Source organism: Centrocercus urophasianus, unplaced genomic scaffold (genome assembly GCF_019232065.1).
Source record: "Centrocercus urophasianus isolate 14NV4802_14NV808 unplaced genomic scaffold, USGS_Curo_1.0 seq_20, whole genome shotgun sequence".
NCBI classification, from domain to species: Eukaryota; Metazoa; Chordata; class Aves; order Galliformes; family Phasianidae; genus Centrocercus; species Centrocercus urophasianus.
The window spans coordinates 244,376-270,150 of record NW_024884756.1 but is presented as its reverse complement, the minus strand read 5'-3'; the positions used below and the strand labels follow the sequence as shown (position 1 = coordinate 270,150).

Here is a 25,775-nt window from a genome sequence, read left to right as displayed (position 1 = left end):
TGAACTCTCTGCGACAAAGTTACCCGCCAATGGAGAACTATTACCATAGTACTCAATTTACTGTCAGAAAGTTGTACAGTATTCAGCTCAATTACCTGCTTACACATGAAGCACTGTCACAGTTTTATCAGTTATTTCCACAAAGCCTCACCAGAAAATACCAAGGTCCGCAGGGGCCTCTCAACAAGCCTTCTAAGAACACAGGAGCAATATTTGTATTTTTACTGCTATCATATCAACAGCACAAAGATTGTAAGACACCCAGCATGCTGTGAGCATCTTATTGCTCAATTTTAGATTTTGGAATACTATTTCCACTTACTATGAGCTGTGGTAGACAATTGTTTAAGTACAGTCCAGAATTTGCTCTGGTGTCTGACAGTGAGAAAGAAGCTAATAACAGTACATCCAGAGCAAGACTGTACAGTGTCTCAATGTATAGATTTCTACTCTTTAGAGCCAATGGCTCAGCACTGATTTAGGAGGACAAAACTGAGCAGCCTTGTGTAATTAGAAGGAAATCAGACACAAAATACTACTTACCAAAATCTTCTCCATGTCTTGGTCATCAACAGAGTAGGTACTTCCACTGGAAACTGGAGATTTTACATCTGCTCTGTCTGCTGCTTCCTCACTGCCGTTTTCATAAAGGTAGGGAAATCCCAACAAAACAGAATTATCACCCTGCAGGGATGACCTACTGTGCACCATTTCAAGACCTGTACTTTCAGCTTCTGAAAAGGGTGTCAGATTAAGCACTGGTTGAAGGTCCATGCTTATATCTTGCTTTCTCATAATCTCAGGCGAATCCCATGAAGTCACATCCACAATGAAATCCTGGAAGTTTTTAAGAGTACCTTCAGTACAGTCTTCATTCACACTGTTTTTTGGAGAATTGGGAGTTTGATGGGGAGGCTTTTTCAAAGTTTGCTCTTCAGAGCTGTTGATCATGTCCAATTTTTGCATTGAGATATTTTCTTCTGATTGCTTAACCTGAGATTGTTTATTTGTATCATGAGCAGTACAGTCAAACAAAGCAACATTTTCCTGCAATGAGATAACATGCTAATTGTTCAATGGAATTTAAATATGACTTCAGAAATGTAAAACATCCACTTAAAAATTCCTCTCTATTAATCAAATCTATGATGATTTCTAGATTTTATACAAGAATGATCCCAAAATTCAGTTTACATACCAGCTAACCTGGCTTTTTTAAACAGGCAAATTATTAGTGGAATAAAAAAATTCTATACAGAAAGAAATGTACCTATTTCAGCAGAGCTGACTTTTGCATCACACAAGAAAAAGGATATTCTTTGTAGCTGTGTAGATAATCTTCCTACTTTAAAAAAAAATAGAAAAATAACACGTTTTGATTTCTAACTAGAAAAATCTCTTGAATTATCTTAAGACTTAATTTCTGACACCAGACACCGGAAAAAAAGTTGGGAAGAGTAGCTGTATGGATGGCTCCTGTACCTGCCATATCAATTCAGAAGAAACTAGCAACTATCTCCTTTCTGCTACTCTTCCACTTTTCATGTTAATGTATTTCTTAATTTTCACTGCTTCTACTTTTGAACCTAAGATCAACTGTAAGGTGTTTCTTTGCTCCTCTAAGGACACTGCATTTCTTTGTGTCACATCTACTGCTACACAAAGGCTCTTCAGCGTTAACATCTTGAACCAGCTTTAATTCACTGTTCAGGAATAAGTAAAGAACGGCTTAATTCCACACAGGCTTTCTGATTAAGCAATGATCATTTCATTTTCTCTTAAGTGGTTCAGCATCACATCCCAAATGACATTTACCTAATTCATATTAGAACAAAAGCACCACCCAAATACTGTCGTTTTCCCACTTCTCCAGCTCTCAGCTATCTAGCCTGAATAGTTGATAGAATAAGTCAAGCACTGTAATTTTCCTTATTCTAGGATGATCCAGATCCACATGAACAGGTCTATGATAACACATGCTTGAAGACAACTCATTTGCTTACTTTCATTCAACGTATTCTCCAACTTCAATGACCACCTCTCTTCAACCTACCCTATTACTAGTAGCACTTAAACATGGAAATATACATGCTGGCATACATACAAGAATTTCAACATTTGAGAAACCAAGTTTCTACCTCAAATCTACTTTAAATAATTTAATTTCCCTCAGAGTTCCAGCATACTTTTATATCTTCTACAGTTCTACCAGTTCTCCCTTCACTGAATCCTAACAGATTCCTAATTCAGAACTAAGCTCTTACTGATGAAGTGCAATCTTTACAATTCAATCCTCTTTGTTCTGTGAATTATTTGCAGACTTTAATGCTCCCTGCATTGAATCCAAAAGAAAAAAGACCACCTTGAGCAGTTTCCATACTCATAATACGTATCTTTCCTACATTCAAATTGTATTTACACCATGATTTTAAAGTTGTGCGTGCACCTCATACTGCATCACAAACAAAACAAATGAAGACAGTTTAAACTTGAATAAGGTATTCTAGCAATACAAATTTGTAACAAGTAATCATTACTAACATGAGATCAAGCAATTGTACTCCTACCCTGCACAGAAAAAAGGCAGTATTGCTACAAGTGATTTCCACTAGAAAGCTCATGGAGGTCAGTTATCAGCTTCTACTATGTAGCTATTGCAACTTGAAAGAGAGTAATCATAGAATGGCCTGGGTTGAAAAGGACCACAGTGCTCATCTAGTTTCAATCCCCTGCTATGTGCAGGGTCACCAACCAGCAGACCAGGCTGCCCAGAACCACATCCAGCCTGGCCTTTAATGCCTCCAGGGATGGGGCATCCACAGCCTCCTTGGGCAGCCTGTTCCAGTGCCTCATCACCTTCTGGGTGAAAAACTTCCTCCTAATATCTAACCTTGAGAGCTCAGTAAGAACTGTAGACACTGCCATCAAACCAGAGATTGATGCATTACTTTCATAAAAAGAGGGTCAAATATCACACCAGTTTGGTGTTTTTGTTTTAATAAAAAAATACTGGACATTAAAATAAATTTTGTTACCTATATACATGAACTATAGTATAAATGTTATGAGGGCTGCTTTGAAAGTAACGCCTCCTATTTCATGATGCTGGCCCACAATAAAAGAGGCAGATGGTGGTGGCACGGCAGTAGAGGTTGAGCCTCCCACCAGTAGTCCATTCCACGCTGTTGCTGACAGATGGTTGCAAAGCAGCCCTCTGACAAAATGGCATCTGACATGGAATTACGGATGAAGCAAAGGGGTGGAAATAATTCCTCCATGAGGAAAAAATGGCACATACTGACATTCATTGACACTTGCTGAATGTTTGTGAAGACCAAACTGTGGATGCGAACACGGTGAGGCAGCGATGGTGGTGTTTCAGCAGTGATGACAGTGGGTCACCACCGCTGGTGCATATTTTTATGAGTGTGGCATGCAGACTCTTGTTCATCACTGGTGAAAATGCATAGCTAATGGTTGTGGCTACAGTGAACAAACAGCATGGTTCAGAGTAAATAAAGGTTCCTAATAAAATTATCTCTCTCTAGTCACTGCCAGAGAAACTGCAAAAACAGACTCTTAAACTGACTCAATATAGCCATTTTTATACCACATTATTCATCTTCACTCTTTCTTAGAATCTTTTGTAGTACAGGCCATTGAATCAGCTTTTTTATTTCTACTACTACAGCACTGAAAAAGACAAACTATAAGGCTTTATGAAACACATAAAATTAGCTTACTGAAAACAAAGTCAGGACACTATAAAATAAAAAAAATCACATACCAGATTATCAGGTGGGGAAGCAAATGACTGATCAACATGTATTTCCAGTGCTTCCAATTCCTCCATTCCCTTCTTAAGGACTTCCTTTGGCTTGTACAATTCCAACTGTGAAATAAGTTCATCTCTTTCCAAACGTAAGGCTTCAAGCTCTTTTGTGTATATCTTGATTTGATCTTTCAATTTTGTCATGTTACCTTCCAATTCATCAGTTTCTCTCTGATTACATACTTCTCTCTGATTCATTGCTTGCACATGTAAATCAAGTCTAGAAACTTCAAACTCACGACTACAAACATCTTGAGTCTGACTCGCATCTTTCTTTTTCAACTCAGTTTCAAGTTCTGATGTCTGTTTTGTTAAGTATTGCAGTGCACCTTCATCAGCTTCTCTTTGATCTGCCACTGCTGTCTTTACCTGCTTATCTTTTTCAAGAATACTCAGTTCCCTCTCTTTCACACTACCTTCGAGTTCCTGAACACAAGAAGCAGCAATCCTTGCTTCAAATTCTCTCTGAGAAATATGTGTTTGGAGAAGGCTGTACTCTTCCTGAAGTGCACTGTACTGTAATCTCAGAGTGTTTAGCTCTGCAAAATGCTGCCTTGATGATTCCTGTAAGTTTTGGCATTTTTTCTCTAAAATTTCCACTTCCACTTTGAACTGTGTTTCTTTCTCTTCCAGCTGCTGCTGCAGGTCTTTTCTAGCAGCCAAGGCAAACTCTAGCTCTTCCTCAAGTTCCTTCACCTTGGAAAGTAGCAATGCATTTCTTCCACCTAGATCAGTGTCACCCTGACAATCTATCAATCCCTTCTTCAACTCCTTCTGCAGATTTTCCACTGACTTTTCCAATCCAAATTGAAAAATGTCACCTTGGTTGTCACTAACTTCATGACATACTGGTCCAAATTGTGCCAGCTCCTTTTGGAGCTTCTCAATTACTCCGTGAAGTTGCTCTACCTCTTCATCTTTGTCTTTACTCAGCCGTTCCTGGTCCCCACGAAGGTGCTCAATAACAGACCTGAGTTCTTCAATTTCAGATTTTTGGTCTTCAACAACCTGAACAAAAGGATAAGGTTGAAATATTAAAGTATGTAGGCAGAATTACTATTGCACGTAGAATTCAAAACTATTATTTCTTTCTTTAAATTGCATAGGCATTAAATCATAAATGTAACAGCAGGAAGAATTTATAGATTTCAGGTGGATAGCTATGCAGAATACTCTCTACTTTCTTAAGAGAATTACCAAGAGGCTTCATTTGCAATACGACAACACTGTTCATTGCAGGGGAGTTGGACTAGATGACCTCCAAGGATCCCTTCCAACTCAAATGATACTATGATTCTACGATCTCCTCAAGCATGATCAAGCAATGAACTAGTAAATACTCTTACTTTATTCTCGAGGGTATTCACTAGCTCAAATTTCAGTCTTCTCAGCTGTTCATTAAGGTGATCTATTTCTTGATTCTTTTCTTTAAGTAGAGCTTGTGGGAAGGACAGAGCTGACGAATCATTTACATCCAAGACCTGATTTTGCTTTACATGAAGATTTGTTAGATCCTAATGAGAAAAACATTAACCTCATCAGAAAAGTCTGTTTATCTCCCAGCCTAGTGGCAGAAGGAAATTATAGGCTGTATTTAAATGTTCTCCTCCTTACTGTATTGTTAATTTAAGAAAACAAGGACAACTAGTTTATTTGGGTTTGTATCACTGGATTAAATTGCCACATTGGTTCTTAACTTACAAGGTGAAACAAAAACTAATGACTGACAATCAACCAGTTTTACATCTTAAAATATTTGCTATGGCCATAGATGTCAGGTATGCACACAAAACAGCACAGATCATAATTTATTAGGGTCAGAGAAAAAGCTAAGCTTCCTAAGTCAAATGAATACAGAAGATATTGTCATAAGCAAAGCATGAATCTACAGCGTTTGAGCCGTTCTAGGATATCTTTTGTCAAGAGCATATTGCATTTGTGTTGCAACAGAAACAAACAAAATGTGTGTTTATCACAATATGAGCTGAAGACCACAATACTTACAAAAACATGTCTCTCACGTTTTAGCTGGTGAACACTAAAGCTAAGAAAGCCTACCTTCAATTGCGCGTTCTCTAGCTGAAGCTGGTTGATGGTGAAAGTGCTAAGATTTTTTTGCACCTCTAGCTGCAATTTCAGCTGTAATATCTCCTCATTTTTACTGGTCAATTTATCCTTATGTTGTTCTAGGTGGTCTAACAAGCTTGCAATCTAGAAGTGAAGAAAATGGATAGTTTTAATAATTTCTGAAATTTAAGCATAAAACAAAGTTTCACTCTTTGCTATACTTACTGAAAGTTGTTTCAGTAGACACAGTTTGAATTTTCCCTAATCAGCTGACATTAATAAAATATCTGAGACACACAAAGAATAAGAAACTAGTACGCCAGCTCCTCATCTGGGTAGCAAATTCCTTCAATGGTGATTTTATTTTATTTTTTTTTAAATTAAAAATAAAACTGCTCATGAAAGATGTGTTAATATATGTTCTGAACAATCCAGGCTTGACCATTGATGTTAGTTTGAGATAAAATGCTTAATAAAAAAATTAAGTGTTAGCATTTGATGTTTAATGTTATCACAAGCAGTTACAAACAGTATTCTTCTATTAAGAGGCAGAAAGAAACACCACAGCACTAATCCCAGTACACAGCTATCAAAAAAACATCTAAGCATTGAATACTTACGCAGCCTCTCATCACAGGAGAGGTGCTTCAGCCCTCTGATCATCTTAGAGGCCCTCATCTGGACCCATTCCAACAGCTCCATATCTTTCTTGTGCTGGGGCCTCAAACTCCAGGTTGGGCTCACAAAGGCTGAGTAGAGACAAGCAATCACCTCCCTTGCCCTGCTGGCCACTCGTCTTTTGAAGCAGCCCAGGACTAAGTTAGCCTTCAGGGCTGAAAATGTATGCTCCTTATTTATGTTAAGTTTTTCATTCACCAGAACTCCTAAGTCTTTCCTCAACAGGGCTCTCTGTGAGTTCTTCTCCAGGTCTGTACACGTATCTAGGATTGCCCCAACCCAAACAGAACACCTTGCAGTTGGCCTTGTTGAACCTCATTAGGTTCGTACTGGCTCACCTTTCAAGTCTGTCAAGGTCCCTTTGCATGGCATCCCTACATTCTATCATACCAACTGCACCACTCAGACTGGTGTTTTCTGCAAAATTGTGAGGGTGAATATTACCTGATATTATCTGAATACATAGCATAAGTATGCGGGGGTGAGCAGGTGGGTGTGTATGCACCTTCATGCGTGCATTCAAGAACTTAATCTAAGGCTTAAACTCTCAGTTACAAGTTTGCAGAAAATGATTCTAGAACTACATGAGTGATCCAAAGTCTACAGGACAATACTGAAACTGAACAGATTACCTCTCCTTCTTTCCTCTCAAGTGATTCGTGTTCTGCCTGTAGCTGTTCCTTCAGCCCTTGGTCAGAAGTGCCTTCCATAGGTACTCCATGCCTGACTTCATCCAATTTAGATTGCAGGGCAGAGATCTGAATCAAATTGTTGTACTGCTGCTGTTGCAATGCTTCTTTATCCTGCAAAGTAACTTTTAAGTTAGTGTTGATTGTAGTCAATATACAGACCTAATCAAACAGAATAATCCTGCCAGAATACGTCTTCATGCCTGAAAAGCTCCAATGCAAGAACAAAAATACTTAATTCCAACGTTCTACAAAGGTATAGGAATGCAAAACTATGACAAGTGTGCTAAAAACATTCAAATCTAAGTTAGGCCTCTGAAAATTTAGCACACAGTCATAATGGTATACTTTTTCAATCACACACTGTTCCGTATGGTTAATACTCTAAACATCTTCTTTAGCCAAATCCAATTTGATTATGTTACCATACGTTACTAAGCTAAGCCTAAGAGGTGAAGATTTAATTAAAATTAAGTGGTAGAGGGTAGATCAAACACCACCTACAAATATATCACATAACATCAGGATATGAAGCACCAGCACTACATTTCTGTCAGATTGTACATTTCTGTCAGATTCTCAAGCTATCATGTTTTTGCTTTTTTCTTTATTTTTAAAGCTTTTCCTTTAGTTCCCTCTGTGGCTCTCACAATCCTTCTCAGGATTTGGGTCAGTTCAAGAAGGAAATTCTTGATGTCATCCAGTCTCCAGTCAGCAGCCCTTTAGTAGAAAGCCATTCTGGACTGGTATCAATGGAGACATCTCCCCCATCCACAAAGTACACAGGAAGAAAAGGGAAACTACAGGGAGACACCAGCTGGGGTGCAATGCTTTGTCATCCTCACTTAATTTCTCTTGCAGGATAAAGCAAGAAATTACAAAGTTATCACCTACACTTTTGAGTAGGAAAGCACCTACCAGAGAAATATTTGTTTGCCCGGAAGGGTAAAACAAAAACTTCTCTTATCATCATGTGGAGCTTATGGTATTCAGCAGCGTCTGAGGAATCCTGCTGACAGACATGACTAAACAGACCACAGCAAAACCTGAGTAACACTGGTGCCCATCTTTTAGCTTTCACATCAACCACAAGCAAGATATTATCCACACCATTCCAAAGCTTCTGATCGCTGAATAAAAGCCCCCAGTGACAACATGAAAATCCAGATGGATTACAACAGAACCAGGCCGCTTCCTCTCAGATGTTTCTGCATTTAGTACACAGCAGAGCTATGTGTGTGCCATACTATTCCCAGAGCTCTGCACACAGGAGACATGAACGTTCTCCCGTTGCTATGTTCTAAGGTCTTGACAGTGAACCAGCAACAGCAAGCAGCAACCCAGGCAAAAATCATAGCTTTATGTGCTTCGCCATCATTATAAGAGATGCTTCTGGGTGCCCATATAGATAAAGGGTCTAACAAGGTATCTTCTTTGCCTGATACCAAAACACATAGGCTAGCAGGCTCCTTAAGGGAGCAAAAGGAAGAGCTTACAACCTACTATGGCCCAACCTCTCAAAGCACAATCCTAAGAATAAGCATCACTGTTACATATCAACGACTTGAACAACAGAAAGGAATTGGACAAGGAAAGAACAAGGAATATGTAACTCTATGCATGTGATGACAGGACAGATAGTTCCAATAAATGTGAGTTAAGTCACCATTCTTCATAAAAAATATACTGCCCCATATTAGAAATTGGTCTTTCCAGGCCTATTTCTCAGTAGCACTAGTCTCTATTATCTACACTGCGTATATTTTTGTATGTTGGCATTGTGGAGGCAATGAAAATCCATAGCTGCCATTCATATTGAGTGTATTTTTACCAAAAAATCTTGTGACATACAATCACATTTAGAGCTTATTTGTCACTTACGTGATGCACAAAACTGCTTAGTGATGAGGTATCACAATAAGTACATTTGGTAAATCCAGCGGTGTAACTTTGTTTAAAATTAAAGAAATGATTCCTCGAAAAATTTAAATTTGGCTTGTTTAGGATTTTTAGAGAATGACCAGTTTACTGGGTTATTCAGAGATCTAAAAGATGGCTTTAATTCACATGAATAAGGAAAACCTATTCAACAAAGTGCCAGGGGTTCAGATACAAGAGCAACTTGAAACAGCGGCATTGTAGTCCCCATTTACTTCAAGGCAAAGTATACGGAAAGCTAAGAGACAAAGATTTGCACGTTTGTATAAAATCACAGAACAGTTGAGGTTGGGAAAGGTCTCTAGAGCTTTCTGCTCTGAACCCTAGCTCAAAGCAGAACAAACTTGTCTCTGGTCAGGTACTTGGCCAGCCAAATTCTAGATATCTGAAAGTCAAAGAAACCACTGCCACTCTGAATTCCTCTTTCAGCACAGACTGCCCCAGTTTTCCTCCATTGTTTAGTTGGAATTTCCCCTGCATTTCTTCCTCCTTTCAAGCGCACCTCCAAGCCTGCCTATACTTTCTATAACCTCATAGTATGGTTGCAGGGATCTATATGACCTTCACAAAGCTAAACACATCCTGTTCAGCTTTCCCTCATAAATCATGTGCTCCAGCCCCTTAACCACGTTATCTTGATGGTACTCTATTGAACTTGCTCCACTCTGTTGATGCCTTTGTTGTACAGAGAAATCTAAAACAGTTCTCCAGATACCATCTATTTGGCAATAGTGAGATTGCAACAGTAGTACTTACTGAACCGAGACCAACCGGTCTATATCATATGTAACTGAAGTTATCATAAAAATACTTTGTTCACTATTTTTAAAATAAATAATGGAAGCAATATTTAAAGAATAATCAATGAAAAAGTGAATTTAGTTTAGATCATGCTACTCTGAAATCTTCAAACTTGACATACACATGAACAATACTCAACCAAGGAAAATTGCTGGAAGGAAAAATATATTTATTATAATAAGACAGGAAAGGTTACTCAGATGCTTAGAGGAAAAGCAAGAGTTTTGATAAATTGAATATAATTCATTTACTTAAGCTGTGATTAAATCTGAGGTAGCAATATAAAACACAACAGTTTTGGGAGCAGGGCAAATTGATCTGGCTCCAGAGACAGAGCAAGGAGAGCTACTGATTAAGCATATATAATTTTAGCACGGTTACTTACTAAATACCCACCATACTTTGCAGTCAGTAATACTATCACTAAGGATCTTCCAGAGAAACAAGAGTTTTGATCCGTGCGAACATGACAGTTGACAATATAATAATGTCATAAAGACCATAAAGCCACAGTTTGTTTAAAATTGTGGCTGTAATAGCTGCCTTTAACACAATAGTCTCTCACTCCTTGATGCAAGAGATAGCCTCCAAGAACACTGACAAAGTTATTGACAGCTCCCATGAAGACAATGTCTGAATAATGCCTATCCTAGTTAAGTATTTAAAAATTACCTGTTTTAATTCAGTTTCTACTTTCTTCATTTTTTGAAGTTGTTGTTGCAAGTAGTTTACAGTCTTTGAGACTTCAGTACTGCTGTGCTCCAGTTCTTGTACTTGTGCCACCAGTTTTTCAATCTCTTTATCACGAGCTGTAATTTCTTGATGTTTTTGTTCCTTTTCTAATAACAGGTTATTGTAATCATCCACCTTCTGTTTTACTTCTGCTTGTAAAGATTCTACCTATACAGAAATCACATTATACTGACACTCAGATAACATAAGAAGCTTCCAGTTGGAACCAGAAGGATTTTAATGCTAAGCAGGCAGAATATTGCTATGGATTAAACTAGTAATTAGACAATAGATAAATCAGAGATGGAAAAAGGATGAAAAAGTAACTTCCTGATATTTTGCTTTCTGAATGGAGGGGCTCTTAAATACAAATTTGATTACTCTCATTTAGCATTTATAGTAGTCTAACAAATGTTGCATAGAAGTATACTCTGAAGGCCCAGTGGTCATCAACAAGGACCTTATTTGCTGTATTTATGGATTAAGATTAAAAAAGCCTCAGTATTACATGGACCATTACTAATAATATTGGATGTATTTCTGTAACCTCAGAACTAATTTTTATTACTTCAGTGAATTCCAGTTTAAAGGAAAATACCAAGAATTGAAAAATAAATATGTAACTTCATCAATGCCTCCCATGCAGAGACATTCACCATAGTCAATAGAGAACTAGCACTCCTTTACTAAAAGGTGCTTAAATATACAAAGGATGACAACTTGCACTTTCGCTCAGTAAGATCCAATCATGCACAGAGTCTCAGGAAAACTCATTCATCCCCATAACTAATGCGAAGGCAGGGCTAGAAGCATTGGTGGGTGACAGGCAGGAAAGAACTGAGTGTGACAGACTGTATCATATCTGATAAAGTCATCAAGGACACGGAAAGCATGCCCAGAAGCGAAAGCAATGGAAGATCTACCGAAAGAGAATTTTTTGGTCAACACCTTTATAAAATAAAAGCTTTGTTCAAGAAGTGACTGAATTTATAGAAGTTTCATTACTGTATTATAAAATAAAAATACTTGATAGTAATATAGAACTTCGTATCTCTGTTGTACAGATGGTACTAAAGCAGAACACTCTCTAGTAAAATACAGAGGAACACAATTTAGTCAATAAACAGAGCATCATAGACTAGTTAACACCAAAAGTGATTGTTGTTACATTTTCACTTGCTTATAGACCTTTAATTATATATGTGTCCATACAGAAGAATCTGGATAGATGTAGATATCCGTACCTCCATCTCAAGCCCTCCCTGTGCTATCAGTAAATCAACAAGTGTCAAACACAAAATAGGCCATGCAGAAAAGTGTTTAGGTATAGAAAAGACTTTTAAATGTCCAATACATTCTACTGCAGTAAGATTTTGCCAGAAGTCATCAGAACCCCAGACACCACAACACTTTAACATATGAAATTTATATTTTCAAATACCACCCCACTAGAAAGCTAGTGCTACAATTCTGTAGATCAGAAAATACTTTCACAGCCTTCAACCCCATGGCAAACAATCACATGATAGCTCCAAGCTATCTTGTCAGAACTTCATTCCCCAAATAATTCCACTCACATATACCTTGAGTGCATAGAATAGCAAACAGAATAACCATGAATTTGTTCTTATTGCTACATGCAGAAATTAAAAGCTCAAATGAACTGCTTCAGTGCAATCAGTAATTATTGCTATTATAGCTTTGTTACTGTGCCTCACTGCTCTGAGTGAAGATTTTCCTCCTAACATCTGACACAAATCTCCCGTCAGTTAAAAACCATTCCCACTTGTCTTATCACATTAAATCACACTCTCTCCTTTTAAGTACTGGAAGTCCCCAGTTTTCTCCATGCAAAACAAGCCCAGCTCCCTCAGCCCATCTTCATAAGTGGTTGTTGATCATTTTTGTTGCTCTTCTCTGAACCTGCTCTAATAGGTTCACTTCTTTCTTGTGCAGGAGGCCCTAGAGCTAGATACAGCACTCATCCAAAAAAAAAAAAAAAAGTACTTATAGACAAGAAATTAAAATAAAAGCAGTTTCCTACCCCTGAAAAAATCATGTCATTCTAAAACATGTATCTCTGAGTCAAACTGAAGCAGGCTTGACATATGAAGAAGAGATAAAAGCAAAAGCGTATTTAATTAAGTAGAAGGGTTTGAAAGAAGAGGAAAGATAGGTTAAAGAGATATTCATGCTGTTTTCCATACCTGTAGAATCAAGTCATAGTTCTGTATAATGTTCATTTATGAAAAAAGGAAGAAAAAAAAAAGAAGTTAATTTTTGAAACCAAGTATCAAATCAATGAGTATACGAACAAAAGGATTGATTTATAAACTTAAAATAGGACAAGCCAGAGGGACGAAGAATATCTTTTATGACAACTAGTGTAGTTGCATAAATACAACAAGTCTGGAACCCAGAAGCCTTTCCTCAGTTGTCCTTTGTAGAGAAATACCTGTGTTCTCCAGAGTTAATTTAAATCAGATGCATGAACTGTGAAGCTTCACTGTAGTTCATGTGTTCAAATAAAACACTTCTTTCTAAGTAATGCAAATACTCTCACACTGAAGTCCCTTAAAGTCACCAAAGAGAATACAGTTTTTGGTATTTAATTCCTTTGGCCATTAAACATGATTTTACTCACCCCATGCTCCCTGGGCTTTCCCAAAGTCTGTAACTTAGCTGAAAGTTTTAACAGTTCTTCCAGCTTTTTAATTTCTTGCTGAAAATCATCACGTTCATGTTCTCTTTCTATAGCTTGTTCCTATCAACCCAGAAATAAGTAAAATAAGTAAAACACTTTTTAGAAACTTTTAATTTCATTAAATTATTGAGTAAAAGAAATTTCTTTGTTGATTCATTGATAGGATTTTTTTTTTTTTTTTTTTTTTTAATGCTGTGAAGAAGCCATGCTCACTTACAAGTAACAAAAAACTTACTGTAGCCCTGAAAGCTTAGATAAAGTTACAGGGAAAGACAAAGACAAACAATTTAACTCCAATGTACATACAAGTTACCATCAGCAATTAATAAAAAGAAAATATATACATATATATCTAGTACTACTGAAAAACAATCTTGTTTTCAATCCTCCTTTTTTAATTCTAATCTTTTTCAAGACTAGAAGACAACAGACTTATCTTTTGAAGAAAACAACATGCATTGTATTGTAAGGACGACTGCAATCACAAACTAGGAGTAGTATTTATCACCTAAAAGCCATGAGAATATAGCCTGCTTACATCCATGAATTGTCGCTGGTTTTTAAGCTGTTTTTCAAGGACTTCAATTTGCTGCTTTAACTCAGCAGCCTCCACCAATTGTTTAGTCAAGTCTTGATTACTGTGCAGCTGTTCTTCCAGTTCCATCTCAAGAACTTTCATTTGAGAGCGTAAGTTGGAATGGTCCTTTTCTGCCTGGCACTCAAGTTCCAATTTCTCCTTCGCTAAAAGTTCTACTTCCTTGAGAAGACCTGAACAAGAACAAAAAACTGCAGTGTTATCAGCATAGGGTACAACGATGAACCTGAGTTTCTAAGACTAAATTCAGGTACTTTAGACAGCAATAAAACCAAACTGGCCATCTCAGGAGATGAGGATTTCCGTTTGTTTAAAGACTCAAAACAAAGTGTCAGACACCTGACTGCCACTGTATCTTTAGAAACCATTTCCATTAAAACTGTCTTACCTAACTAGGATCCATTCAAACTCCCTCTCTCAGTCTCTCCCCCCCTCAGCCCCAGTTCAACACCCCTCCTGCCCCAGAGGTTCTTTTCCATGCACACAGGATCCTCACTCCTTCCAATTCACTCCATTTCAGATGTTCTCTATACACAAGTTTAAGATCCACACACTGATTTCAGCCAGCCACTCTCTCAAACCTGGGGAAAAAAATGGTACATATTTATGCTATGGAGATTGCAAAAGAAATACCAGAAACATGAAAATGTGCAAAGCTCAATACCAGTTAAGTTACCACAAACTGATTTACGCCTAAGAACTGCTCTGTCAGCCTGCTGGATGCACTGGACACACTGTTCTGGAGACCCAAACCAAGACTCCGCATACAGAGAAAAGGTATCTTTAAGCAACTGTAGTTAAAAGTTACCTGAATACAAAAATAGAAGTGTAGCTATCCAGTACTTAAAAAAAAGTCACGCAAGAACTCTTTATTTCACTTTTCAAATGCTCCATTTTTCATCTTAAATGTTGTCAGCCACCGAGGAAAAACATGGCTGCAATTCCAGCAAGGACCTTAACTGATCATCTAGACCAGACCCCTGGATGGGAGAATTCCCTTTTCCAAGCATAATCAAATCAATTCACGTGACTTTTGCTCAATTCCTTCTTAAGTTCCTATTATAAACCTCTGCAAACAAACAAATACCTTAGGGAGAGAACTGAGGAAACTGTCCTAGTAGTAATGGTAAGCAGCACTTGAACACTTGAATAGACTGAACAAAAACTGTGAAGTTTTTGTCCCTGGGAACTAAGAGGTTCAATAATGAGGCAAGTAGGTTCTCAGTCATCACAGTCTCTCACCATAGCAGCTCTTCTTCCTCTGCATTAAAAGGATACCAAAATACACACGGTAAAACTAAAAATCAATTAAATAAGAGAAACTGAAATGTACCTGATTCTTTAACCACTTGCCAGATTTGCTAAGTGCCCTTGGTAGCTTCCAAAACCAACTGAAACACAGAACTTCCCAGTGACAAGATTGCTTACCAGTTATTTCTTGTTCATGTGCACTGTCAATGAGCACAACACACCAGTTGGAAGAAAAAAAAAAACATTTTCTTTTTGCAGTCATTTGAGACAATACATTAAGTGCCCTTCCCTCCCTCACACTCAGATACACTGGCTCCAGGCTAGACCTACCATTTTAGGTTTATTCAGCTAACAAATCACAAAATAAATGAAGGACTTTGAGGAACCGCTGATGAGAGATATACATGTATGCAGTACACCTTCAAAAGCTGTACTGCAGCTATGTGATTTCTGTCTTTGACTGATAGCCCACAAGTACATTACAACTAAAAACTGCTTTTACAGACTCACAGCAATCTATCATGCTGTCTCCAATGCCTAACATCAACTATGCAACCATTGTGCTATACACTCCTTAACCTTTTTTGAATGCACTGTATCATAGTTGAGCAATCACATTAACTAAGATCCAGCACTTCCAAATCAAGCAATCATGGAGCTGTCGCTGTAACTGGAGCTCTGAACATAGCAGTAGAAGAGTCATGCAGCTGAACGGCCTCCACCACAGCGATTTCCCCACAGACCTTTTGGACAAAGGAAGAATGGAGGTCAGCAAGCTGTTACAGATTCCAGTCACCAAGAAATACACCCGAGCAAGTTATCTCAGGCTGAAACAGAAGGTCCAGAGAGTCCCAAGGACAGTCTGAATTCTAATAGAATTAGAAATAGCAACTGCAGAAGTAATACATGCCATATCTGCACAATAGAGATTATCTTCTATAATCTGTTTTGCTTTGCTAGGCAGGGGATTGGAATAGAATAGCATCCCCCTGTATCCACTAACACCTAATGCTCAGCAGAGGGTAAAGCAGATACTGATGTATGCAGACAGCAAGGACGTGTGGACCGGCTCAAGTGAAGAGCTGACTCTTCTGAAAGCAAGCACAGGAATTTTTTCTCCCATATCATAAGTAATGTGGTATTTAATGGGCTGATGGCTTCTTTTAAACTTCAAAAGCAGAACTATTGCTTTTTGAGCAACAAAATGCTGATTAGATAAAACTGAAATAGTCACAGCCACCTCCTCAAACAGAAATGCAAGTTAAGAAAAAAATAACAGCTTTCACTTGGAAGTGAAAACACATCCGAAATTGGTGACTGCCTTCTACTCAATCTGTAGAGTAAGTGCAGTCTGTCTGAACAATTTCTTCAGGCTGTTTTTTGTTTGTTTGTTTGTTTGTTTTTTAAACTGTGTATTCCTCTGGTATACAAATACATTTTCAATCAACAGGCTTGGGTCATCAGATCAGAGATTTGTATTTTCATGGGAAAAACATGTTATTTTATTTACACTAATTCAAATCACACAATTTCATTTTGGCAATGCCCCAGCACACTTCTCCCCCCACATCATTAGCAAGTAGCAAATGCCAAGCTCTAACTGTTTGTTATCAGCAAGACCATTCTACTCGCATTAGTAGTACTGAACAAAAAAGAAGGGATCCATTTTCCAAGGAATAAGCCACGCCAAACAACTTCACACAATATTACTCCTATTTATTCTTTCCACATACTAAAAAAACTCCAAACTAGAGGAAGAGTACCAAAGATGGATGAGGCAAGCGAAAGGTGATGAATTTTAGTGCTCACAACTCATAAAAAATAACTGTATGAGTTCTAACAAATGACAAGGCCTGCAACTACCAGAAGAACAGCAATCCCCAGACACTAACCAGTCAAGTTAGAGTTTCTCTCTCCTACAGTCAACAGCAACTCATTTTTGGACACTGAGGTGGTTACCAAAAATATGTTGAATGAAAATTGAGGGAGAACTGAATGGTTAGAAGGAATAAAGATATCGTAACTGCCAAGACAGCCCAGTGCAGCATTGCAGCTCTAAATGGAATTAAATTGGATTATTCTTCCTTATTCACCTGAAACATTTATCTAGCTCACATTCTTTGGGGAAAAAAAAACCTGGGAAACAAAACTAGCAAATACATGAGCACATACATATGAATAAATTTAATTTAAAAAGCTTGTTATAATAACCAAATCATGGCAGCTATGGATTTATCAGATTAACAGTGTTTGCTTCTCAGGAGCTAGGTACATACATTTTCATTTAGAAAAAAAGATGCCCCGTTGAATTTGGCGTCTGCAAATTTTACATTACCATTAGAAATCAGGGTAAAATTTTGTAAATCTCTTGCTTGTTTTCTGCTCCCATGACTAGCTTTCATCATTCTGCCCTCCCTTTCTTTTTTCTGATCTACCTATCCATTAAATTAGATTTCTCAGTCACCATGAGAAACTCATGTATAATACAGATAGTGCCTACCTTTTATTCAACAAAAAAATACTTCTTAATTAGGACACATCCTATATGTTATCTTGTATGTTAATCCACGCCTATAATTGGATTGCAGCTACCACAAAAATCCTTTCATATTTTAATCGTGCAAGTTTGTTGCAACATGCTTGGTTAGTCACACATTTTATAAAAGAATTAGTAAGCTTTTCAGTTTCTCCCAGACTGAGATGGAAAATTTAATGCCTTAACCCCCATTTTAGTTTCTATCAATGTACCCAAAGCAGGTTTCAGTCCACTTGGACTCAAAGAGCTGGCATAGATTTACAGTCTTCAAAATCTGTCATACAGTTCTGTCGTGACAGAATCTGTCAAAATCTGTCATGACAGCCAGAAGTACTTGTGTTCAATAATATCTGAAAATAATCTTTTGTGTTTCCTTTGGGACATAACCTTTCATGCCGTAATCACCTTCATAAATCAAGTATGACTTGCCTTCAGTATCATACCCCTGAATCTGCTAATATTTTTTTATCTTTCCACCAAGAATGATAGTTCTTCCCCTACTTCTTCCTCTGTTCATTGTGGCAAAGAATGGTAGATTTTTTTAAGCCAGGACAACCTGTGTGTGATATCACTAATCAATTTCCTCCTTATGTAATAGTATGCTACTATTAAGATGTCGAATGAGAGCTCAGACAAACAACTTTTAATAATGACACATGAACAACACGAGTATTTTGACTGCATTATATTTGAAATATCGAGGGCAGAGTCAAATAGCAGAACAGGGAAGGATGGTAACCCACAAGATCAGTACAGTGGTGGAATCCAGTAGGAAAAAAGGTGAAGAGCAGCAAGAGGAACAAGGGAAGGTGAGGTAGGGAAGAGATGAGAGGCAGACAAGAATTGCACAGAAGTGATACAATAAGGCTGTTACAGAATTCTACCTGTCTTTCAGACTACTATTGGTCATGGACCCAAAATCAAAAGTGGAGAAGTTTACAATCTTCTACTGCCAATAGCAGAAAAAAAAAAAAAAAATCACTAGCAATTTGTTTCCTTATGCCTTTATTCCTGACCAAAGGAGCAGTGATGCAGAACTATCTGTTATATAGCTGGCTCAGACAGTACAGATCTATGAATGTATCCGAAGGCTCATCTTGGCATCACTAGTAACGGAAAGGCAGTGATCTCAAATAATAAAATCTCTACTGGGAGATGATTCACAGAAATTCATTCACAGAAGTATTAAAACAATATCAAGGGTGCAAACTCAAACAGACAAACTACATAATGCTATTTAAATGACTAAGCAGCAACATAACCTAGTCTTGAGTTCCTGCATAGTGCAATTCACATATTTGAATTTTCCTCTGCGAACCAAAAAAAATTTACACTGTATTATATGTACGTAGCATTAAGATTCCTCGTATAGTTGCTAAATCACTGCTGTCACTGTAAAGATGTGTATTCCTAATTTGTAAAGCAGAATAGCACCAACCACCACTCACTGAGTGTTATTAGAGTCCATCCAGTACGTTGAAGAGTTCACCTTTATTCAACTCCAGTTCCCTATGTAAGTTCTCTATAGCCTGCTTAAGTGCTATCACATACACTGTGGGGCTAAGGCAGTGATGGAGCAAGGACAGGAGGAGTTAGGTTATGTAGACTACATTGATTTGTCATTCTGGTGACTCTCACTGGCTCTTTGGTGAGTCAACCCTCTACAGAAATGTGAAAGATAACTTTGTTGGAGAGACCACGGCGAGGAAAGCATCTCATTCAGTTCTTCAAAGTATGCTCTTTCTTTTAGAAACCTACCTACACAAGCTTGATCTCTCAAATCTTTCCAGTCCCCAATACTGACAATGTGTATCACATTTTGACAGGATAAGGCCAAAGAACAGAGCAAAAGTTTAATACTTACTTTTATACTGTTAATATTATCAATTTTTTTTTGTTGTTGTTGTTTTAATAACTCAAATATTCTTCCTAGAGTACATTATTTCTTCCATCATCATCAAGCTAACTTCACCCTGAAAGCAGCCAAAAACTTTGAATCTGCAATTCGTCTCTCTTCTGATTTGATAAATTCACTGCAGTTATTTTCACAAATTGGTTGCAGTTGGGAAGGATGTGTGAAGGACATCTGGTCTAATATTCTGTCTTGAGCAGGGCCACCTAGAGCCAATTGCTTAGGACCAAGTCCAGACAGCTTTTTCCTCCCACCACCCCCCTCTCAAATACTTTCCATTTCTATGTAACACTACAAATGTGATGGAAAGCACAGCGATAATAGGGGTGGTGCTTTGGCTGCAGCAAATGAGGACAAGCCCAAATGCAGCAGCCACTGACATAGAAATGAAGGAAGAAAGCCGCTTACCTTCAGAAGGCCTCAGGTATACAGGGATCTCCAGAGAAATACCCTTGCCTCCACTGCCAACCCTAAAATGAGGTCTGGGAAGGGGTGGATCCTGGCTCCAGCCTTTCTAGTCACTCAGATGCATTGCACTGTATGCACTTGAGATCCCCTTGGTTGGCCCTGCCTTCCCACCAGGTGCTCAATCATTGGTTCAGGCCACGTCTTAGCATTTCTGCTACAAATAGTACTACTCATTAACAGTACTCTCTTCTCAAAAGGCAAAATATAAAAAGCTGCCTTTTTTTTTTTTTTTTTTTTAAACAGGATGACCCTGCCAAATTCTGTACTAGATGGAGCTGATCACTAAGTCACCCAACAGAAGAATGCTGCCTTCTCCAGTCTTGATGAACTGCATCGAGAGTTTCCAGTCACAATGCACTGCCATTTTCTTTTTCACCACTGTTGTCACACCCGCTCCTTACCAAGAATTGCCTGCTCCTGGGTTAGTTCCTGGAAGCGTTCACGCATATTCTCCAACTCCACAACAAGGCGACGCTCAGATTCTTCTTTCAGATTCAAGGCCTCCTCCAGTGCAGCTTTTTCTGCAACATAGCCTTCAATAATGCCTAAAATGCCAAGTTAGAATGTATATAAAGCAGCAGACAAATGCATCTACTGGAAAAATAAAACTTGAAAACACAAGTAAATGGTTTAATGCAAACAGTAAAATCATAGAAAAAGGGGGAATTTCAAGATTACTTAAACTTACACTGTAGCTAGACTTTTTTGGAACATTCTAAGGAATAAAGCAGTGTTTTCCAATACATTTTATAAGGCTACCATATCACAAATTGCCTCAAAAGAAGCGAAATATATATGGGGCTTAGTTAAGCCTTGATGGCTTGGAATAAACTCAGAACATAGGACAGCTTGATACATCCTCTGCTGGGCTCAGAGGATAAAAGATAAGGAATTTTTCTGGAAAGATCAAGTGCTACATTCAGAGCCCAAGAAATCCACCAATTATTCATAGAAAGGAAGGAAACATGATGCTGGAGAGACCAAGTAAGACTAAAGGAATATGTTTAAAGAGGAATAAGCTGAGGTGCTCAGTAAGTGCTTAGTCTCAGTCTTCACTGGTGTTCAGGCTTCCCATGTTTGCTAGGATGCTGAACCTCCAGGTGAGGGTGTGGGGAGCAGATTCTGTCCCACTGTAATAGCGGAACAAGTCTGAGACCTCTTCCTGAAACTGAGTTTATATAGTCTATGGGGCCAGATGATATTTATCTCAGGGTTCTGAATGAGGTTGCTGAGCCACTCTCCATTGTATTTGAAAAATCATGGCTGTCTGGTGAAGTCCCTGGTGAATGGAAAAAGGGAAATGTTACTCCCATTTTTAAGAAAGGGAGAAAGGAAGGCCTGGAAATACAGGCTGAAGAGCCTCACCTCTGTGCCTGGAAAGATCATGGAGCAGATCCTCCCAGAAGCTTTGTTAAAGCATGTAAGAGAAAAAGAGGTGATTCAACACAGCCAGAATGGCTTCACCAGGGGCATATCTTGCCTGACCAATCTGGTGGGCTTCTATAATGGAATGACAATATCAGTGGACAGGGGAAGGGTGGTGGATGTCATCTACCTGGACTTCTGCAAGGCCTCTGACATAGACCCTCACCACATCCTTCTCTCAAAACTGGAGGTGTGGATTTGAAGGATGGACAGTTTGATGGATTAGGAACTGGCTGGATGCAGCCAAAGGGTTGTGATCAGTGATTTTGTGACTGGCCTCTGCCTTGACACAGGTGGTGTCCATCAGGGGTCAGTCTTGGGACCGGTGTTCTTCAACATCAATGACATCAAGTGCACCCTCAGCAAGTATGCTGATGACACCAAGCTGAGCAGTGCAGCTGCTAAAAAACTGGAGGGAAGGAAAACCATCCAGGGGACCTGGACAGACTAGGGAAGTAGGCCCCTAATGAGGTTCAACATGGCTAAGTGCAAGGTGTTACACTCAGGTTGGGGCAATCCCAGGTACAGACCGGGCAAAGAACACCTTGAAAGCAGCCCTGTTGGAGAAGGACATTGGGGTCCTGGTGGACGAGAAGCTGGATGTGAACCAGCAGTGTGCGCCTGCAGCCTGGAAGACCCACTATATCCCAGGCTGCATTAAAAAAGGGGTGGCCAGCAGGGAGAGGGAGGTGATTGTCCCTCTCTACTCAGCTCTTGTGAGAACCCATCTGCAGTACTATGTCCAGGCCTGGGGCCTCCAGTACAAGAAAGATGCGGAGCACTTGGAACGGGTCCAGAGAAGGGCCACTAAGATGATCATAGGGCTGAGCACTTCTCCTATGAGGAAAGGTTGAGGGAACTGGGATTATTTAGCTTGGAGAAGAGAAGGCTCCAGGGAGACGTCACTGCAGCCTTCCAATATTTGAAAGGAGCATATAAACAGGAGGGGGAACAACTGTTTATGAGGGTGGATAGTGATAGGACAAGGGAGAATGGTTTTAAACTGAGACAGGAAGGTTTAGGTTGGATATCAGGAAGAAGTTTGTCACACAGAGAGTGGTGATGCAATGGAACAGGTTGCCTAAGGAGGTTGTGGGGCATTCAAGGCCAGGCTGGATGTGGCTAGTGATCGGTGACCCTGAACACAGCAGCAGGGTTGAAACTTGATGATCATTGTGGTTTTTTTCAACCCACGCCATTCTATGATTCTATGAATAGAAAGCAGATACCAAGATTAGGGAGAGAAGCTCAACTTGAAGGACTTAAATCCCAGAACATGGAAGCCAAAGATTTCCTTGCAAAAACGTAAAGAATACAGACCAAATCAGCATACCTCCAATCTTAACCTTCTTAAGCAGGAATAAGGATGATGATATGCTGTCTATGATAGCACTAAGATCAACAACCTCAGTCTGTTTCTTCTAGAATCTCTTTATGCCTGTACTGCTGTCAAATATTGCTTTAGTTCATGATGAACCCTTCCGTGGTCAGACATGTGGGTTGATTTATAATGGGATTATTTTCTTTTCAATAATCCAGGTTCCCATGTTTAGACATACAGACATGCAAGCTTGTTTTTAAAATTATGGTGCTTTTCACACACAGACAATGGTATAAGTATAGGACTATCACAACTGTCCAAGGGAAATGTAATTCTGATTCAGAGGATTAAAGAGTAAGTACTAGATTTGCAAGAAATGACCCATGCTTCAAGTAACTTAATTTGAAATGCAAAAAATATATATATTATAGATAGGCAAAACAAATCAAGTACAACAAAAAGCACAAAAAGATACCAAAGATGCTTAGAAGAATCAGTTATAAGGTCAGTTTTTTTCCTTTCTTACCTTCTGCTTTATGAAGCTCTAGTGCCAGCTGATTCTTAGCCTCACTTTCCTCACTGAGGCACTCCATTAATTCTTGATGCTGACTAACCACTTGAGCAGTCTCCTGATTTCGACAAGCGAATTCTTCTTCAAGTTGTGCATGGATTTCATGTGTTTTTTCCAGCTAAAAATAAACAGTTTTCCCTAAGATTAGATTGTGGATGCAGATGCATTGTAAAAATAACCGCGTGTATTTAAACCCAGATCCTTCTCTTACTGGGTAAGTGTTATCAAAAATTAAGGTCCAGGTTTTTAAGTTTCTTGGTAGTATTAGCTTTCCTTTGCACTAGACATTTTATTGACTCCCTGTACGCACTTGTCTGTAGTTTCCTCACAAAACATCCTTAGCTACAAAAGCTTCTTTACTGTGCATAAAGAGAAATAACTTTCTGTTGGCCAAGTTGCCTGACCTGAATCTTGCAATTTAAGGCATCCTTGCACTTAAATTCAATAATCACAGAATACCCCAAATTGAAAGAAACCTGCAAGAATCACTGAATCCAAACCCTGGCTCTACACAGTATCACCCAAAACTCAAACCCTACGTCTGAGAGCATTGTCCAAGGGCTTCTTGAGCTGCAGCAGCTTGGGGCTGTGCCTGCTGCACTGGGGAAACCTGGAAATCTAGATGGGGAACAGAATAAATCCCCCACAATTCAGGTGGAAACAGAGACCTACTACTCCATCTAGACTGCCACAAGTCCTTGGGGGCTGGATGGGATCCACCTAAGTATGCTGAGGGAGCTGGCAGAGGTGATCGTCAAGCCAGTTTCCACCATCTATAAGCATTACTAGTCAACCAGAGGGGTCTGAGAAGATTGGAGACTTGCCATTGTGACTCCCATCTACAAGAAGGGTCATAAGGAGGATCTGAGGAACCATGGGCCTGCCAGCTTGACCTCAGTGCCAGGAAAAGTTATGGAACAGATCATTCTGAGTGCAATTATGCATGTGCCAGACACCTGGGGAATGATGCCTGGCCAGCATGGGTTTATGCAAGGCAGATCCTTCTCGATCAAGTCCATCTCCTCCCATGAGCAGGAGACTCAACTGGTGGATAAGGGAAAGGCTGTTAATGAAGTCTACCTACACTTCAGCAAAGCCTTTGACTCTGTCTCTCACAGTATTCTCTTGTGGAAGCTGGTAGCCCATGGCTTCTACACACACACTCTTTGCTGGGTAAAGAACTAACTTGGGTGGCCAGGCCCAGAGCGTTGTAGTGAATGGAGTTAAATTCAGCAAGTTCAGCCACAAGTGGTATTCCCCAGGGCTGGTATTGGAGTCTGTCCTATTTAATACCTTTACTGATGATCTGGATGAAGGGATTGAGACCACTCTCAGTAAGTTTGCAGATGACAAGTTGGCAGGAAGTGTCAATATGCCTGAAGGTAGGATACTTGTCAGGATCTGGACAAGTTGGATTGCTGGGCTGAAGCCAATAGGGTGATGTTCAACAAGATCAAGTGCCAAGTCCTGCACTTTGGTTATTAGGCAATACAACAAGCCTGGTGCAGAGTGGCTGGAAGACTGTGTGGAAGAGAAGGATCTGGAGGTCTTGGTCAACACTCAGCTGAATGTGAACCAGCAGCGTGCCCAAGTGACTAAGGCAAATGGCACTGTGTTTGTATCAGAAATAGTGCTGCCAGTTGGAGCAAGGAGGCAATCATCCCCCTGCTCTGGTGAGGCCTCAATCTGTATTGTGTTCAGTCTTATGCCCCTCAGTACAAGAAAGACATTAAGGCTCTGGAGCATAGTCAGAGAAGGGTGATGAGACAAATACAAAGCTTATGAGGAGTGCCTTACAGAACTGGGATTGTTCAATCTGGAGGAATCTCAGGAGAGACCTTATTGCCCCTTACAACTACCTGAAATGAGGATGTGGTGAGGGGCCTAAGTTGCACCAGGGGAGGTCCAGGTTGGGTATTAGGAAGAACAACTCTGAAAGAGTGATCAGGCACAAAAGTGGGCTGCCCAGGGAGGAGGCTGTATAGATGTGGTATTACTATATGTTTAGTGGGCAACATTGGTGGTAGGTGGACAGCTGGACTAGATCTTACAGGTCTTTTCCAACCTTAATGATTCTGCACTCTACACATTCCTAATGCATTTTAATATGGGACTGAATTTTCTTCAATTTGTTTATCAAATGTTGAAGAAGCACTGATGTCATTTTTCTTATTTATGAGAGGTTTTATCACAGGCTAATTCTGTACTCCAGAAGTTAGGAAACACTTAAAAATTCTAGTTTAAATTTTCGTAAG

The 25,775-nt window shown here is 39.2% G+C and overlaps 1 protein-coding gene across 8 annotated transcripts in view; it reads right to left on the bottom strand.

Annotated features, from left to right (window-relative positions):
* Window positions 1-25,775, bottom strand: part of PCNT (pericentrin) — a 95,062-nt gene that overhangs the window by 25,637 nt on the left and 43,650 nt on the right. For 7 of the 8 annotated variants that reach the window (XM_042821898.1, XM_042821899.1, XM_042821903.1 and 4 more), the window contains 11 exons: window positions 23,476-23,638; window positions 20,605-20,748; window positions 13,980-14,209; window positions 13,382-13,501; window positions 12,945-12,965; window positions 10,678-10,905; window positions 7,210-7,380; window positions 5,891-6,043; window positions 5,179-5,346; window positions 3,788-4,840; window positions 544-1,047 (listed from right to left, as the gene is read on the bottom strand). In XM_042821898.1, coding sequence (XP_042677832.1) covers window positions 544-1,047; window positions 3,788-4,840; window positions 5,179-5,346; window positions 5,891-6,043; window positions 7,210-7,380; window positions 10,678-10,905; window positions 12,945-12,965; window positions 13,382-13,501; window positions 13,980-14,209; window positions 20,605-20,748; window positions 23,476-23,638 — 2,955 coding nt within the window. The remainder of the gene's footprint in view (window positions 1-543; window positions 1,048-3,787; window positions 4,841-5,178; window positions 5,347-5,890; window positions 6,044-7,209; window positions 7,381-10,677; window positions 10,906-12,944; window positions 12,966-13,381; window positions 13,502-13,979; window positions 14,210-20,604; window positions 20,749-23,475; window positions 23,639-25,775) is intronic. The other variant, XM_042821902.1, reaches the window with a different exon arrangement.